A 20,194-nucleotide genomic window follows, 5' to 3' on the forward strand; every position below is an offset into this window, starting at 1 on the left:
CAAGATGAAGACATGAGCAAAGGGAGGGAGTGAGAAAGTTATTTCTGTAAGGAGCAAATGGGTGAAGAAAGTGGAAGAGAGAATCTGCACACGCATCAACACATTTCACAGACATCTTTATGTTTTCACTCAAGTTATTTTGTGTCATGTCACCAAATGTTCAGGTAGTTATTCACACCCTTCAACAAGTAGAGGGGAATAAATCTAATCCCTGAACAAGACCCAAGATGTTTAGTAAATGTCATTTTCTTTTTGTTAACTTTGTGCAGAAAACTAGTGGACAAGTAAAAGACTTTCCACACTCTCCCTCTTCCTATGGGTGTTTGTGAGAGGAAGCTACTGACTCATTGTTGACATTTACTTTCACATTACTGGACCATCTAAAGCTGCTAACTCTTGTGTTTGAAACCACATGTGGTCCTAAAGGAGCAAACTATTGTATTTTCAGAAAAATCACTTACTCTACATTTCTGAAGTTGGCTTTCCAAAGTATCCCATATTTTATGTGTCCACCATTCAAACCAAGATGTTTCTTCTTATTCTTTTTCATTCTTCAATTTTAAACATAAAAAATACATACATATATGAATGACAGTGTAAATTAATAAAATATAGGACCAATGTATCAATTGTTAAAACTTACTCATGTAGTGAATGGAAACTTGCTTTAAATCTTTAAAAAAAAACGATTATGAGGAATTCTGGTCAAATTTGCAACAAAACAGATGGAAACTGGTCTTTCCAAAGTTTAATGATTTGATGTTTTTTTTTTTAATTGTAAAAAGATTGTTCTATTTTTCTTTCTACACAAACCGATGTAGTTCAGTTCAATGTAGTTCAAAAGCATAAAAATGCCCTCACGCTCCGCTGTTTTTTTTTTTGCCCTCACAGAATTTACCGGTGAAAATAGTTCAACTTTTTCAATGCTGCTGGGATTTCATTGTCATTTCTCTCTTGATCATCAATCAAAAACAAGAAGGAGTGGGGCTTCTGATGACAACTTTGTCAGGAACGATGGCAGAGGAGGACAAACTACTATTAACACATGTAGAAATACAGTCACTACCGAGGGGAGTGGAAGCGCTGTAAGCCAACTTCACAACAGAAAATGCTGGTAAGCAGCACTCTGAAATATTGGTTGTTAGCACTGCCATGGCAAATATATATATACCAGTGTTGCAAGGTGGAAAATAAATCAATATCGTACTGCGGCTTTAAAATGATCGTATCTACTTCAAACTAACGTACATATTAAAGAAAAAGAGACAGGTCGTAAATACCACACTGAATGAAAAACTATGCCCTGCACACCACACTGATGTAAATAAACACACAAACAAAGGAACACACTATTTAAGTGTTGATTGTTAGTTGTTCCGCCTACAGCAGCTGTGTAGCTGAGCTAGTAGGTTAAGTTGTTGTGACATTTTCCTTTGGTCTGTCTGGCATAAGGAGCCACAGGTATTAACATGGCATCAGGTGAAGATTTATCTGGCAGGTAGAGCCGAGCAGCAGAATGGCGGCTCAGTTGCTGATGTGATTAGTTGCTCTCAAATGACAATGTTTGGTTGAGGGGACGTTGAAATTGCAAAATTATCGTATTTTTGTCCTTTTCTGCAATTATTGATCGTACAGAGGGCAAATTTGTCAGGTCTGAGGATATCTTTGTATGTCTACATCTAAAGTTAGGAAGAACTTGTCTTGTCTCTTATGGTGTACTACCATTGACGTATTGGTGCAAGAGTACTGGTGTGATACTTACAAACGTACCCCAAACTCTCTTTTTCCTGTGAAAACAAAGGAAGCCACCTGGATAAGACTGAAGGTCACGATGCTGCTGGAACAGATAACGATGAGCAATCACAAATCAGTAACAGCGTGTGATGGTGTGAAGGACAAGCTGGGAAGATTTCCCTCGTCTGTAAGATGGAAGGTACTAACAGAGTGCTACTTATTGACAAAGATCTAATTAGGTAACTTAATAGTAGTGGTAGAGAGAGACTCAACAGTGAGGTTAAAGTGAGAAAGAAGGAAATCGAGTGTACGTGTGTGAGTGGGCATGTAGTGAGTTACCGACTCACTGAGTAACACACTAAGTGACAAGGTGTGAGAGTGGAGAAATACAGCGAGGTAGAGGGAGAGGGAAGTAATTGAGAAAAGGATGGAAAGGAGAAGAGAGAAATGAATGGTGAGGTAAATAGAGAAGGAGAGACGTGGGTGTATAAACAAGAACGAGTGGACAGACAGAAAAAGGAATGGCTATAGGGAGAGACACAGAGTGAAAGACATCTCCAGGGAACTGGCCTATTTTTCAAATGAATGCATATGAACACTGAGCTGCAGCACATTTATGCAACAAAAATGCTCAGCCTAAAGAGGTAAACTACAGGTCTTACTGATTAAGTACAGCACCCCCCCCCCCCCCCCCCCACACACACACACACACACACACAAACACACCGCTCCAAGTGTAGATCAGAATGAAGACACTTTGCCTGGCACATGGACAAGCAAAACAAGATCTGTTCAACTTTTTGGGGAATTATTATAATAATAATAATAATTTATCCTTTATTAATCCCGCGAGGGGAATTCAGTTTTTACAATCTGTTTAATGAACATGCTACACAAACATAGGCCGAAATACACACACATGCACAAACAGGATCCTATGAACATTAATGGAGAGATGTCAGAGTGAGGGGGCTGCACACAGCGAGCTAGTAACATGCAAAGATGTGGAGTCAGGTTGGCTCTTTAGTGAACCTACATAATCAATCAATCAATTTTTATTTGTATAGCGTCAACTCATAACAAGTGTTATCTCGAGACACTTTACAAAAAGCAGGTAAAAGACCTTACTTATTGTTATGTTACAAAAAACAGGTAAAAGATCTTACTTATTGCTATGTTACAAAGATCCGGCCTATCCATCATGAGCACTTTAGCAAAGCAGCAAAAGTTACAGTGGTAAGAAAAAACTGTCTTATTAAAAGGCAGAAATCTTCGGCCGGATCCCCGGCTCATGATGAAACAGTCTTCACAGGCCTTCTGGCCGTCAACCAACGATCTTGAGGAGCCTAAGAGAGCTCAAGAGCTCCCAGGAAAGTAGGTTAGTGACTGAGATTTACAGATAGATACATGCAGTAATATGATGTACTGTATATGCACAGAGAGAGAGAGAGACAGAGAGAGAGAGAGAGAGAGAGAGAGGAGCTCAGGGTGCCAGTTCCCCCGGTAGTCTAAGCCTATAGCAGCATAACTAAGAGCTGGTCTACGCCAGCACCAGCCCTAACTATAAGATTTATCAAAAAGGAAAGTTTTAAGTCTATTCTTAAAAATACAGACTGTGTCTGCCTCCCGGACCCCGGCTGGAAGACGATTCCAGAGGAGAGGAGCCCGATAACTGAAGGCTTTACCCCCCATAGTACACTTGGAGACTGTAGGTACCACTAGCAGGCCTGCATTCTGGGACCATAATGTTCTCGAGGGACAGTAAGGCACTAGTAGCTCCTTAAGATAAGATGGTGCCTGGCCATTTAGAGCTTTGTAAGTGAGAAGAAGGATCTTGAATTCTATTCTAGACTGTATGGGGAGCCAGTGCAGAGAAGTCAGGACAGGAGTGATGTGGTCCCTCTTCCTAGTTCTGGTCAGTACACGAGCTGCAGCGTTCTGGACTAGGACTCTGGACTCTGCATCACTTTGCGACAGGATATTCCTGATCTTGGATATATTACGAAGGTGAAAATAGGCTGTTCTTGAAACTTGACTGATGTGAGAGCTGAAGGACATATCTTGATCAAAAAGAACTCCTAGATTCCTAACAGTGGTGCTAGATGCCAGGCTGATGTCACTAAGGACAGTCACATCACTAGAAAAAGTCTCTCTGAGGTTCTTCGGGCCTAGCACAATAACTTCAGTCTTGTCTGAGTTAAGTAGCAAAACATTTCTGGTCATCCAGGTCCTAACGTCCTTAAGGCACGTTTCTAGCTGACATAACTGACTGGTACCATCGGGCTTCATTATAATCTAAACAGAGGACTTTTAAAAAAGTCACCTTCCATACAGTGTGTACAAATCGAGAACAATGCTATACAGACCAAAAATCTGTTTGTACCAGGCTGTAATCATTTTTATTTGTTCTGTAAAAATAGGCATTTTAACCTTGAGTGACCACTGGAGGACGTAAATGGTAATTGGTAAATGAACTTGAGCTTGTGTAGCGCTTTTCTCGTCCTCTGACTACTCAAAGTTCTTTTACACCACAGGTCACACCTACACATTCACACACTGATGGTAGAGGCTGATATGTAAAGTGACCATCAGAAGTAACTATTCTCATTCTTACACATTCATACACTAACGACAAAGCAGTGGGAGCAACTTGGGGTTAAGTGTCTTGCACATGTTGCTGCAGGAGCTGGGGATTGAGCTGAGACCTTCTGGTTAGGAAATGACTGACTCTACCAACTGAGCCACTAAGGAGATTTCAAAAAGTTATGTTTCATTTCTGATATTTGCCAGCAGAAATGAATAAGGAATTTAAGAAATGTTGCCAGAAGGGAGTCCCCCACAGAATAATTCTATATGAGGGTTATTGACAGCAAAGTTTGGGAACTCCATGTCAGAATCAAAATGTATTCAGAGAACTTGTATCATTAAATAACCTCTATCCTCTTTATCTTCTAATCTTTACGTATTACACAATTAAAATCTTAAAACAAACTTTAAGAATGCTTCAGTATAGAGAACAAACCATATGACATATTTTTGTAGACCAACCCTGAAGTAGCATCGCCATGGGGTCTAACAAGAATTCTCCTATGGGATTTTTGCATTGGATTTTGGATCACTGCAGAAAATAAGCTCTGTGGTAAACGCACGTTTCTGAAGCGTAGGCGTTTTGTTCATCAGGATAATCTTCACAGATGAACACCATTTTTATGATGTTTGAAGAGTTAATGACCGACAGAAGTAAAAAGCTAACGTTATGCTACAAGCTAACTACACCACGGTCAGATGATTGTGACGTCACTAGCGTTATGCTTCAGACGATCTCCGATAAACTAATCCACGTAGCTTAATAAATTGTTTATTAACATAATATTCACCTTAACCTAAAGATTAAACCTACAGGAGACATCTCCGACTAGTGAGAGAGTTCCCGCCCTCTGTGTCCGGCGTGATGACGTTTAATGTCCCCGACAACCACTGTAGTCACATTTATCCACTTGTTAGCAACCGCCTTTTTAATGACGCGTAAAAACTTCAAAATTCACAAGTGGGGGTATTACCTAACGTAGTTTATGTGGTCTAACAAAACACCAACATCTCTGAAACTTGTGTTAACCACAGACCTTATTTCAGGAGTCTAACCACAAACACATTCAAAATCCCCGTTGACTTTTAGACGTTAGACCCCATGACGCTCAAATGCTAACTTACTTCAGGGTGTTAGGACTCATTCCTGCTGCGCTCTATTCTTCAAGAATGTGCAACTAAAGGCTTGTTTTCTGCCTGCTTACTTAAAGCTTCCGGATAGAGACCAAACGTTGCCATACTACCAGAGATTGTGGGAGCAGTGTTGAGCAGTGTAGTCAACAGTTCAAGCCAGACTAGCAAAACACAATGTAGAAGATTACTTTGGGAAGAGTTGAATCTCAAAGGTCACAGTGATTGTGAGGGCTGATTGGAAACTAAAAAAAGATACATATGATGTTACCTCACCCAGGCACGGTGACAAACTACAACAGAACAGCTGGGTAGAGATGGGACTGGAGCTGTATGTCAGCTGGACAGCAGCCAATGAGAAGTGGAGTTAAATGGTAAATATGAGTTTAACCTTGCCCCAAATGAGACTGTTTCATCGTCATGTTTAGTGTTATCTTGGAAGAGGATGAAACCTCAAAAGACATTTTTGCTGGATTTAATTCTCAAAGTGCTTAAAATGGCTTCATAGCAGAATTTGGCATTTATCTCAACATGTGCACACAAACACACAGAGTGGGCTTTGCCAGCTCCTCGCCGGTTTGCCAGCAGAGTGAGCATGTAAAAAAAAAAATTGTTTTGTGACATTTCCAACATGACATTTGTCTGTGTGGCCATCTGTGAGGGCCAACTGGCCTGTGTCCACAGCCCAGTGACAACAATACACACTCATCATATCATATCATATAATATCATATCATATGACATCTTTGTTTTTAGAATACAAATCACATTCAATTAAATAAAACATCAAATGAACTTTGGATATTTTTCATTTTCATCTTCAGATCCTTTTTTCTCATTCCTAAAATATATCACTATATACTCCCCTTGTGAATTTTAAATCTAGATGCTTTAAAAAAGGTTTGCTTTTGCGATTAAAACAAAAATTACTTAATCTTGCTTATAATAAAAACAGACTTTCTTCCACACATAAAGGTCAGAAAGAATGCTTCCGCGCTAATACTTGTACTCAGTATGTCGTCACTTTCCTCCTCTATAAATCTATCTCACCATCCCTCTGCCGATCATATTCCTCGGTCCCTCTGCACAACTTCCTCCACCTCATATCCATCAATGTCCTCCTTCCTCCTTTCGACCCCATCCATCTGTTTCTCCTCGTCTCCTGCTCAATTTTTCTCTCTCCGTCTTCTCTTCCCCTCTTTGTCATCACAGTCCACTGACCTGCCCTGACACAAACACACACACATACACACAGCAGTCTCCACAAGCCCACAGTGACCTTTACATGCTACATTATGTGGCTAATTGAATCAAAATGATCCAGTGGCTAATGGGGAGGGATGATATCTAATTTAACCCACTGCTGTATCACATCTTTATATATTTATGACTCATGAACAGAGAGTGAAAGGAGGATAAAGATGAAAAATGCAGTTGCTATAACAATATGTATTTATCTGTTTGTAATCTATACATCAATCCATCTGTTGGCGGACAGTCAGGAGGGGAAGCATTCAAGGACACAAACTCAAGCAGGCAGAAAAACAAGCAGACTAGATGTTTTATTGACAAACTCATCTCTCATCACACGGGCTTCACTGTGTGTCTGAGCTGAAGGGCAGGGGAGTTATTCATATAACAACCAGGGTGAGTGAGCCTGACATATGAACTCCTGCTGAATCAACCTGCTGTAAAAAACATAGCTGTGTGATTATTTCTATTTTCCCAAATGCCTGTCATGTAGCGTATTATTTCACAGTTTTAAATAGAAGCCATGTGGGCACAAAAATCCTTTCATGTGCTCCTCTATAAATATAAAGAGCTCCCTAACCAATCCTGCTGTTTCATCAATTATCCCGTCAATCAAAGACCTCACATGCGGTTCCCAGCAACCTATTTTTTCCTTTTCTTGCTATGAAATGTGTTGCATACATTCCAGCTAATGAAACTACTACATTATGTTTTCTGCGGCCCTGTATGTTCTCCTCTGCTCTTTTGTTAATAATGAAAATATTTCCGATCACACGCATTATTGATATAGACCAAAAACTGTCACTATTGTTGGACCCCCTCCCAACAATAGGGAAAACTTTCCACTGTGAGAACAAGCAACTAAGAAAGATTTCAGGGGGCAGGCTGTCTGCTATACATTTTAAGTAGTAATGTGAAAACAGCTTCAGTATGCAAGCTAAATGAGCCTTTGCTTCCTTTGTTTGAGGGACCTTATTACACTAAAAAAACATCTGAAATTAAAGTTTATTGCTGTATCAGTCTGTTACCAAAAAAATACTGTTTTATTAATAAAAAGCCTTATTTAAGTACTTAAAGGCTTTATATGTGATTTTTCACACTTAAATATAATATAAATCAAGTATATCCTCTGAAAATAACTCTGTGAGTCATGACTGTCTACAATGGGTGTAACACCCGAGTCCCACTGTCTGTGATGTTTTCAGAGTTTTCAGAGTCCTATCTTCACTTTGTTTACATCGTCAGGACGGCCGGCTGACTCCTCCCCTCGTGTATAAAAGTTGTTTCATTGAGGGACTAGAGAAAAGAAGAATAACATACTGTACTCACTGCTTAACTGTGTTTCTAGATCACGCTCATTTCAGGTAAATTTACATGCAGTGTGAAGATACGAGCTTAATAAAGATCACTAGCATTAGCATGCTAACACAACAATGCAGCGCGTGTTGTTTTGGTTTCATGCTGGTGCTCAAGGGCGACACCTGCTGGATCAAAAAATCACATATGAAACCTTTAAGTTGTGTTGTTTTAATTAAACTGCTGTTTTCTACTGCTTTACATACTAACTACTAGTTGAAGTATCTCCTCTGATATGATGCAATCGTGATTTATTTTAAAATATGTATTTCCAAGAAAGACTATCTATAATATTTCAGAACATGAAAACTCCAAACAGAAAGAACACAACCAACAAGTATAGGTTCAAACACAAAACCTTCTTGCTGTGAGGCACAATGCAATCTGTGATTTCTTTTGAGTTAAGTAACCCATACGTGTAAGTGTTAAATGATTCAGTGGTTGTGGGTTTTTTTGTGTGTGTATCAATGATAAGCCAAAAATATTTTGGATGTTGTTCTTGTCTGCATAACTGCATGCTTATTAGACAGCACACCGCCCTATCACTGCAGAGACTCATTTGCATGCAAGAATGTGATGGTGCCCTGCCCTGAGTGCAATTTGCAAATAAGTAGCAGCTGAACACGCCCTGATCATCTCACCAGCATGTTTGAGTTTGAGTTTTTTGTTAATTATGTTGGAAAGAGAAAGTCCATCAAGTTCAGCTAAAATATGTTGATGAGCTGTACGTTAAATATGAGGGAAGGACAGGATCAGAGGAGCACACTTTGTGATAAGAGACAACCTGATTCACACCAGTACATGCTCTTTTGTCACATCTGTTTTCTTTCAGACACTCTACCAGCCCCTTCTGACCCCCCCCCCCCCCCCCCCCCCGTGCACCTGAGACACCCAATTAAAAACGTGTGACCATGGATCGAGAATAAAACATCCATTAAACTTTAAATACAGCCCAAAGTTTTTTTGAGCTTGTGCAAACATCTAATTAAAAGCTTTTAACTTGATGTGCTTTCATATTATGATTTAGTAGATGCAGTATTGGAAAACCAGTACATATCAAAACCTATTTTGACATTCAAATATTTCTCAGTCACTGAAAATACAGTTCAGTTGCAAACAATCATCACTTTATCATTCAGCTATGTTCATTGCTTTTTGTTAATTCAGTTCACTGTGACATCAAAATGTCAATAATTCCTTTAAACCTGCTTCCTTCCCTGTTGAGTAGAACTTTTTTTCAAGGCTGTATAGTGGGACAAAGTGCTAATATGGACTCGAATGTTCCCTTCAGCTGGAGCGTATTTGATTTAGAGAGAAAAAAACACAGTGAAGTACATCAATCCACTCCTGGAGAGTTCCCAAATGAAGAGAGCGGCCTGTTAAAGTAGAGTGACAGACAATGTGTGCTTCTCTAGTATGGTTTGAATTTTTTTATTCTTTATTATTTGCCAGTCTGCCATCTTCTCTCTCTGCCCTTTTCCTTCTCTCTCCATGCCAGCATGCTGGTTTAATCAGGAAAAGCAGCTGGGGACGAGAGGAGTGGAGCTTGCCTCTAAGCCCGGCTGATTTACCGGCTGCCTAGAACTCCTTTATTGCTCACTCGCTAATAGGGCTGGACTGGCAGCTTCACATGGGAACAAAAAAAACTGATGGTAAATTCACAAGCTGGCAAAGTACACAGAGGATGAGTGACATTACTGCTGGCAAGCAAACAGAAAGATGTTCATGATAACTTAAACATACAACAATAACATAAATGGAAGATAACATCATGAAGAAATATCACTTTTACTGTCAGTCTATTTTATAAGAAGTTCATTGAAAAATAGTCAAATGATGTTCCAGAAGTGAATTCACACAGGATTATACGCCTCAGGATTTTGCATTAGAAGCAATTTTGGGTTAATTATCATGCCCAGGGATACTTCTACATAGTTCAGAGGATCTGGAGATTAAACGTCTGGTCTGGTTTTGTTTGAGGACAACCCCCTTTATATCTTAGATACAGCCACCCTATCCACTAGGTATCATGATACAGAGGCCAAAATATGATGCATATCCTGATATACATTGATTTTTGATAATGACCATGTCCTGCACAGAATTCACTACAACAGCTGTTCTTTATTTTTGAGAATAACAGCAGGGGCATAAGAATCCTACAACTTCAAATACTTCAATTCAGGTCCTCAGAGATCCTAGGTAATTAAAACATTTGAATCCCAGAGCTCTGCCTGTGGTGTTACTGGGAACTGCACCAAAAGGTAAATTATCTTTCTTTGCAGCTGTATTGATTCTGTAACATCTGCATCAATACATGTATTTGACTGGAGCACATGATGATATATTACCATATTGATTTTTTTGAGAACAGCCCTATAGCCACCCTGACCTGCTGTGAAGCATCTTCTTTATTTAGCTGTTCACCTGTCTGTCGCTTCCACTGCCGCACTGTCTGCTGCTTTTAACCTGTATTCATTATAATATTGATCATAATCGTATACCTGAAGTCCCCTCAGAATTACCTGCAAAGTCTCTACTCTCTGCATTCAGAACAAGTTGTCTTTATGCCATGTTCATGTAATTTCAGACGGGTGGAAAGACCATAAATATTACCAGTGACAGATATTGGTGGACCATGCTTAATTAGTAGCAAATCCTATATTCTATGAATATTGTAACTTGCAAGAAAATCTAACATTTTATAGTTTTGCAGTTTCCTGTTTTCTTGAGCTGTTGTAGCAAAAACAATTCCCCCATGGGGGATCAATAAAGTACAAGGTATCTGTTTACCTTCTGTGTGATAGTTGTCCTTTAACATTATACTGATATATCAGAGGAAACATGCATGAGCTCAATAAAACTTTGCCAAAAGAAATGATGCAGGGAAGCGAACAAACTGCACAGTGCAAAACTCAAATATAATAAGTTTCTTGAAATAAGACATTACATCTCATTTGAAAAAACGTAGACTATCTTGAATTGAGATGCTTATCTGGACTTGTCAGGTGAATGTGGCATATATTAAGTGTAATCATATATTTGACTACAAATTAGACAAACACACTTTGGTAATTGTAAACGGCTCAAACTGAGACATTATTGTCAAACATTGATTTCCAGCAGGGTGAGGCCTTTAAGCCAATTTTGAAGGATGCAATTATCACCAAAGGAAGCCATGTTTAGTATTTCCTGAATGAAAGGGCAATCAGGTTGAATTTGTAAACAGTAGAGACATTTTAATGCCAGGTGAAAGCACAACATGATCATCTTGATCAAAGACTTCCTAACGCTTAGTGTGGGTCACTGCTGACAGAGATAAATGAGCAGAGATTTTCAAAAAGACAACAACACCTGTAAGAGAGACCGAAAGGTGAATAGAGACAGATCATTTGTCTCCTTCATGTTCTGTTACCAATGGGAGATTGAGATAAATATAAACTATGAGTGGCAAACAGTCAAAAGTCATTATGAAGAGAAAGTAACATTCATGACATACTGTCACATCTGTTAAACACTGTGAATCTTTACATTCTCACCCTTTTCCGTCATCTCTCTGTCTATTCAAGATTCAAGCACACACACACACACAAACACACACACACACACACACACACACACACACACACACACACACACACACACACACACACACACACACACACAAATGGCCATACGAGCACACACTTATCCTATTGCTCTCACCTCGGTTGCTAAGCAACAGCACATATCCACAGATTGTTTACAGAGCTTGTAATATAGTTCATCTCAAAGGGGAAGTAAGACAAAGACACATGACACAATCTTCCAGATGGAAAGATAAAAAGAATAAAAGAGGAAAGGTGCTCCGTCCCTTCACAGTCGAGTGAGCGCAGTAATGCGATGTAGAGGATCAGTCCTTGGTGTATGATGTGTTATGGAAGGTGATGGCAATGTTTTGTGATTTAATATGGTGTTGTTGAAACTAATACATCTGTCATGATCTATGTGATTTTAAAAGTGAAAGCTAGTGAGGCAGATATTCAGTACCATGTGTCATCATTGTTCTTATTATCTGTGAGGGCAGAAGGGATGAAAAACACATTTCAGATTTATGTTTCAGTGGTAATATGTTCTATATTAGGACAGCGGATCTGTGCTTTGGATAACTGACAAAGCAACCTCAGGGGGCACAGGTCAAATTTTAGTGACTCGCAAAGTTTAAGGGACCAATATAAATGATCTGTCAGTTAAATATGCATTACTCTTAAAGGTCACATATTATGCTAAATACACTTAAATATGTTTTTCTAACACAACTGTGTTTCTAGTCTGTCTACAAACCCCCCAGTTGTGAAAAAAGTCCATCATCTTCGTCTTTTTCCTGCTCCACTTTTCAGAAAATGTGTGCTCAAACAGGCCATTTGGTGATTTTCCCTTTGTGACATCACAAAGTAGCCCCTCCCCCAGGTGGGTGACACTCCCACAGCTAGGTGTTTGTTCTGCCCTCTGAGTCTGCCTTCTCACTGTAAACAATAGGACATGGAGCCAGAAAGCTCGAGTACACCCAAGCCCTTCCAGAGAGGGGGCGTGGTCAGACACATCTCATTTACATATTTAAAGGTACAGACACAGGATAGGATTTTGGCTAATGGCCTCCATCTCATTAGCTCATTGCAGGGTCCTGCATACAACTATAGACCCCTCAAACATGGCTATTCTGACTACGGACACAATCCATAATGCTTTTGACACATGATGTGTTTTGCTTGTGGTATTGAATTAGTTGGGTTCCTTTTTTCAGCAGCTGCTCTGTCTGATCATGGCATTACAGATGAAAAAACTGTTCCTTAATTTCCATTTGCAACTAGGCTAGAATAACACAACGTAGAGGTTTTCTTTTAGAAGAAACTGCTACATGTCATAGCTCTTGTTTCTTTAGAACTTATAGTTATTTAATGACTGACCATTGCACAACATTCAACAAAAGTTTGCTCACCTTGCCAAACCAGACATTTCTGTAACTGTGTTAGATGGCAGAGGTAAAAGTGTGATGTATGTTTTCACTCACATGACTGTGTTTATTCCTGAAAGCTGCTGGAACATCTGAAGACCACAGCCCACAACAAGGGCTCGCCGAGTGGGGGGGTAGGTCAGCATCCGCCAGATCACCGGCCCTTCTGAAAATAGAAGAAAAGTAACATCAGAAATCAAATTTAAACTCAGCCTAACCTTACGCCACAAAATATAGAGCTATTAATAGAGTTCCATTTATCAACAAGCTTCCCAATATAAGAAGAACAGGACCCTGACGCCTAAGATATAAGGCCAGGTTACTGTCAACAATGTTTTTAATGTGGGGGTTTTAATGTTATAGTAACCTTTTTTACTTCTTTAAAGTGCGTAGCTTGTTTGCAATAACTTACTTTGAAACTTCAGAATAATTCAGTAGGCCTCCCCATGAAAAGTTTATTTGATGGAACATGAATTGCTAGAAAAAGAAGATAACCTGTAGATAATAGTTTGGTGTTAAAGTAATCAATTCAATCAATCAATTTTTATTTGTATAGCATCAACTCATAACAAGTGTTATCTCGAGACACTTTACAAGAAGCAGGTAAAAGACCTTACTTATTGTTATGTTACAAAGAGCAGGTAAAAGACCTTACTTATTGTTATGTTACAAAAAGCAGGTAAAAGACCTTACTTATTGTTATGTTACAAAAAGCAGGTAAAAGACCTTACTTATTGTTATGTTACAAAAAGCAGGTAAAAGACCTTACTTATTGTTCTGTTACAAAAAGCAGGTAAAAGACCTTACTTATTGTTCTGTTACAAAAAGCAGGTAAAAGACCTTACTTATTGTTATTTTACAAAAAGCAGGTAAAAGACCTTACTTATTGCTATGTTACAGAGATCCGGCCTATCCATCATGAGCACTTTAGCAAAGCAGCAAAAGTTACAGTGGTAAGAAAAAACTGTCTTATTAAAAGGCAGAAATCTTCGGCCGGATCCCCGGCTCGTGATGAAACAGTCTTCACAGGCCTAGACTGCACCGGGCTTGGAAAGGGATAGGGGGAGAGATGTGAAAAGGTGAAGGAAGAGGGATAGGGAGCAAGGGGGTGGGGGGAGGTAGACCGTCCATCAGCAATCCGGTGGGGAGGGGAGGGGGTGTGTGTGTGTGTGTGGGGGGGGGGGGGGGGTTGTTCTGGCTGAACACATGAATTCATTGAATACAATGAACACATTCTCATCTTAGCTTATTTCACCTTAGCTTAGCATAAGGCTCCAGCATTGCACTGCTTCTCTGCAAACTTGAACAGCATATTAACGTCAATGAAGTAACAGGTTAAACATAAAACAGACATAATGTGTAAATAAATGAAACTAGGTAATAACTAGATCAGACAGACTCAAGGCAAGCTGTTTCTCCTCATTCTTTATGCAGGGATAAGCAAAGTAGATGTTGTCTCCCCATTAAAATTCACTGTACGAGATGTAAGAGATTATTACAATAATGTTAGAGTGATAATATTCAAATCTAACTATAAACAAGACATTAACTGATAATAGATTGTGTAATATGACAAACATTTATTTGCAAGGACCATGAAATGCTCCCAATGATATGATAACATCAAGCGGCAAAAACTCTGGTGTTAAAACATAAGAGTTATTGCTGAAGCGCAAAAAACTGCAGTTCCTCAAGCGTCCACTTGAGGCTGGCTGCAAAATCTTTTTGGGTTTGTCTTATATTTCTTTTTTGCTGCTGCCATTTTGACCAGGCCTTGCTCGAAAAAGAGGTCATTTGATCTCAAGCAATTCTGCCTGGTAAAATAAAGGTTAAATAAAAAATAAATAAATAAAAGGAATCTCAATTATGTTTCATGTTAAAATACTCATCTTAAAAGTGTTTCCAATATGGCTACCGCCGTTGATGGGCAACATAACTCCTCTTCAGAAACCAATGAGTTGATCTCACTGAAACCAAGTCCATGTTTTATACAGTCTATGGTTAATATGGTAAAATCACTCAAAGAGTACGTAACTCATTTTGTCACAGCTGATAAAAATCCCATATTCAGAATTTTTATTTTTTTCTTAAGCTGAGGTTGGCTTAATGTGTCATACTGTCCTCAGATTGGTAGATTTAGGTTCCAGGGTCTGCACCAACTGAACCATTTAAATGTCTTTACACAAGACTTTAATAAGTGCCCCTTATTTTGAATTTGACCTCTGCTTTCCATATAATGTATTTTACTCAGTTTAGGGTAAAGAAAAAAGTTTCAGGTTTTTCTAACGAGTCCAACTCGGCTTGGCTACAGAGTAGACTGTTATCTCCAACATACACAGACAAGCAGGTCCTTTGGGAATTGGGAAGTCATAATAGGATGAGAGAGCGGCCGGACAGGCATGGAGAGGTTGAATAAAGAGAAGAGACACACAGTGCCAAGAGATCAGACAAACAAGGCTGAACACACAGAGAAGTAAGATGTAAGTGTGCAAGGATACACAAGTGACTGTGCAAACACAAGCACAAAGAATCATATCATAAACAAGTAAACATGAGCCTGCACATGTGAGATGACACACAGGCAGGCTGGTTCGTTGGGAGCAGCTGTGTGTGGGAGGACTCTGGACCAGTGAACATCTCATCTAGTTGTTTGAAAAAGCAGAGCAGACTTTGTAAAGTAAGCAGCCACTGACACACAAATAAACTAAAGCCTTCTTTTTGATGACTACTCAGTCTTCCTATGGGGGGATGGGATCGTCTTTGGTTCCTGCTGTTCTGAAATGTAGAGAGAAGCTTTTTAACTTTCAGCCACATTTCACAGCAGCCACAAAGCGTGTTTTTTAAAAGATAAGAGTCAATGTTCCCAACTCTCAAGAAGTCAAACAAACAACTTCATAATCAGTTATTTTAACAAAATCTTGCAATTGGCCAATAACGCCTTGTTCCCATTTACGTATGTGTCTGTAGATCAGTTAATATATGGATGACGTCCCCTACTGTCTAATGCAAGGAAGTGCATTTCTTTAAGGATGGATAGAAACCTGATATAAATGACCTGTAACTATGAGGAAGAGGCTGATTTTGTCAGTTTGTCACTATCCATTAGTTTATATGTAAAATGAATGCCAAATAAAAATTAATGAGGGAAATCACAGCAGTAGCCTAGAATTGGGAAGGAAATATTAAACTTAAATGAGTGCGTGCATTTACTGACACTTTCCTTTCTTAACAGGCAGGAACCAAGAGCAGAACCAGACCCATCTTAAAGGCTTTATATGTGATTTTTTGATCCAGCAGATGTCGCCCTTGAGCACCAGCATGAAACCAAAACAACTCGCGCTGCATTGTTGTGTTAGCATGCTAATGCTAGCGATCTTTATTCTGCTCGTATCTTCACACTGCATGTAAATTTACCTGAAATGAGCGTGATCTAGAAACACAGTTAAGCAGTGAGTACAGTATGTTATTCTTCTTTTCTCTAGTCCCTCAATTAAACAACTTTTATACACGAGGGGAGGAGTCAGCCGGCCGTCCCGACGATGTAAACAAACTGAAGATAGGACTCTGAAAACATTACAGACAGTGGGAATCGGGTGTTACACCCATTGTAGACAGTCATGACTCACAGAGTTATTTTCAGAGGATATACTTGATTGTGCGAAAAATCACATATAAAGACTTTAAACAATCATCTGCGGCAACTGTGTTGGGCTTGGAAAGTGGGAAAGAGGAAGATACAGAAAAAAGAGATGGAAAGAGACAAACAAACAGAGCAACAACAACAATGAATAAAATAGATTTATACATACAATACCAGTAATCACTGTAGAAGTGTGTGTAGTAACAACAAAGTAAGACTGTTGACTAATCACTTTAAAATTAAGATTAACAACTATAATGACAATGGGGAGTAGTTGTAATGATAATTATAGCAGGTAAATATGAGCAGCTTATAATAATGATTTAACATGCAAGGCTGATATTAGATTTAGCAGTTGGAGTCAGGTAGCACCAGAAATCATGGAGATTCTCTTATTTTATAGGAATGAATGGACTCAACCCCGAAATGGAAACAAGGACTTAGGAAGTCAACTACAACATAAGCTTGTAATCTAAGCAACATCAAAACATCAAATAGTGGAACATAATGTGAGTTAGGTTCATAACAGTCATTTTCCATTTATTTTATTATAAAGCCAGACTATGAGTATGACTGAGTGGCTGTGACCTGCATATTCATACAAAATATTTGGGTCATACCACAGATAGCAGATATAAAATATTTCCTCACAGACATGTGTTTATTTTTTTTTAACTTTGAGACACACACACACACACACATACACACACACACACACACACACACACACACACACACACACACACACACACACACACACACACACACACACATATACGTTTTATTGGTTTTAACAATAAACAATAAAACGTATATAGGCTTACATATTTCTTTAAAAAAAAAACAGGCAAACACCCTCATACATAATCAGAGGCATAGTCTCACATATACACAAAGACACAGATGCGCTCACAAAACACACAGCTTCAATTTCAGTGGAACACCACCCAGCTGTAATCTAATCAGATGAGATATTGAGAAAGAGGGATGGTGATGAAAAACCAGGAAAAAATAGCAAAGTCACAGTTAGTAATCTAGAGGCACTGCAGTAACTGCACTTCAATACTTCACAATGAACCTTTCCAATAACTTCTGCCTCATTTATTTCAAGATTTGATTCAGTTTTATTCAAGATCCTGAAATATGTAACATAGCCAGGTTTCACACAGATTCGAGTCATGTCATAAAAGAAAGCAAAGGGCAGGTCATATGACACAGAATCTATGTTGCTGTACATGACTCTTTCCAGTTTAGCTGTTTTTGCAGGTGCATTGTACTAGTCTTGAATGGTGGGAGCAGCAGCATTGTTTCATCTCCAGTACAGCAGCTTTTTAGGGACTACACAGGCTGTACCCAGCCACTTGCTATTATTTAATATTCAAGTCTGCAGAAAATACCAAGCAGGCATACTGGATCTATTTGCTTTCTTTTTATTTCACTAACTCTTTGACAAACCTCCACCAAGAAACTCTTCATTGTTACACAATCCATGTGCAGTTAGGTCCCTGACTCAACTGAACATGTCCAGCAGGTGCCTGTTGGTTTGAGTCCAGTGATACCAATGCACTGTTTTAAGTTTATTTCAGTGAAACATCCTCAGAGTGTGTTTGGGCTCTAAGCCAGACCTCATCCCACTCTTCTTCAGTATTATCACCAACTAAATGTGCAGTACTTCACCCTCTCCTGGTTTCCTGAAGGTTTAATGTTATCAAATGAATTAGTTCTTTATAGATTCCAGGTGTGTTTATTTTAGATTAATCTCATTCTGATAAGCATTTGTCCCAATGTGTTGCCAACGAGAGTTTTACTATTAAAGGCCTCGACTGCACTTCTTTAATGGAAGTATTTCTAACAAGATCATTGGACAGGAGGAATTTCAGCTTTGAGGCCCATGAATGATTTGAATCCAACATATGTGAGTGTTTTGTCACTGCATATTGTTGTGATAAAAAGCTAAACTAAAAAAAAAAAACTAAAAAATAACAAAACTAATATACTTGTACAACCAAATTGCAGCGGTAAACATGTTAATCCCACTTCTGACAAGAACATCAATGGTGCTGAAAAACTAATAAAAAAAAACAACAAGATTCTGAGAAATTTTCGAAAGAAGAAATCCAAGAAGATGACGACATACGATACAGTTCATGGTCTCCATTTTCTGGAGTAAACAGCAGGAACATTGGAGTACAGTATGGTTACCATGGTACCATGGGACTTAGGTTGGCAAGAACAACAGGAACGTAATTTTTTGGTCTTACAATTACGAGGTATATTTGAGAAACAGTATAACTTGAGTCTGGCCTTTGGGAAAATGTAGATGAGTTGAAAATATATTTGTAAAACAGCTGCTGTACACAACTTCCAGCATTGTGCATTAAGGTTAAGATCATGGCTAGATGCACACATAAAAGTCCAAAAAAACACAGTAATATACCAGTGGACTTCTGTCAACCTCTCTGCCAGAACAATTACCTCATCCGCCCATCCCCCTCACTCTCCTGTTCCTCATTGTGCAAATAACCATCCCACTTTCACCAGCTTCATTCCACATTGTCTTTGAGCTTAGCATTATTTTCCAGCATTCAGTAGTCTGTTTTATGAACTAGAATAGAATAGAATAGAATTACTTTATTGATCCCAAACTGGAAAATTGTGGCGTTACAGCACCAGGTTATCCAACACACAATATTAGCAAATAAACACAATATAATATTAAATACAAAGTAAATAAGCACTGAAAATATCAAAACTAAGAATGAGAATATATACAACCAGGATTTAACTAAGCATTAGTAGTCTTAAATAAGAAAAGATTAAATACAACATACTTTGCTGGAGGTAGATGTAAATGTTATAATTGAACAGTATTGACATGGGGAGCTGTCCAGAGCTGTGCAGTCAGTGATACATAAGTTAAAGTGCAGGAGTGTAGACTACTTCGGATTGAACTGACCAAACTTGTATTTGGATTTTGCCTCAGCCCCATTGACTTGTCTGAACTTTGTATCCTTTTATTCTTTATTTTTTGTAAGGGCTAGGGTTTCTTTTGCTGTGACATCCCTTGATATGAGAGATGACCACTGAATGCGATGTAACATTTCCAGCAAAGCAAAGACATACAAAAGCTCACATACAAAGGCGGGACTTATTTTTCTTACATCCTTCTGACTCATTGATCATTCCCCTGCTATCACCTGCTCTTCTCTGAGATGTGAAATCCTCTTTGATTTACCATATTACTACCATTCAATCCAGCATATACGAATAGGCCCATAGAATATAAAACAGTGTGTTTGCACAGTGAGCAGGGGAAGCATGGGATGTGATTTTAATGAGAACAAGGTCCCTGTCCCTTTTTTATTCTGCTTCTTCTCCTCTTTGATATTCATGAAAGGAATTTCCAATTATGTATTTTCTTGAATACCTTCTTTCAGGAAACACCCCAAGTTCTACTTCTGCCAATTATAGTGCCCGTTTAGCATTGATATTCCTGCCAGATG

At 38.8% G+C, this 20,194-nt stretch overlaps 1 protein-coding gene across 1 annotated transcript in view; it reads right to left on the bottom strand.

Annotated features, from left to right (window-relative positions):
- LOC132956768 (proton myo-inositol cotransporter-like) overlaps positions 1-20,194 on the bottom strand; it is a 96,231-nt gene that overhangs the window by 15,067 nt on the left and 60,970 nt on the right. The window contains exon 4 of the mRNA XM_061030396.1: positions 13,109-13,217. Coding sequence (XP_060886379.1) covers positions 13,109-13,217 — 109 coding nt within the window. The remainder of the gene's footprint in view (positions 1-13,108; positions 13,218-20,194) is intronic.

The sequence above is a fragment of the Labrus mixtus genome, chromosome 22 (assembly GCF_963584025.1).
Source record: "Labrus mixtus chromosome 22, fLabMix1.1, whole genome shotgun sequence".
NCBI classification, from domain to species: domain Eukaryota; kingdom Metazoa; phylum Chordata; class Actinopteri; order Labriformes; family Labridae; genus Labrus; species Labrus mixtus.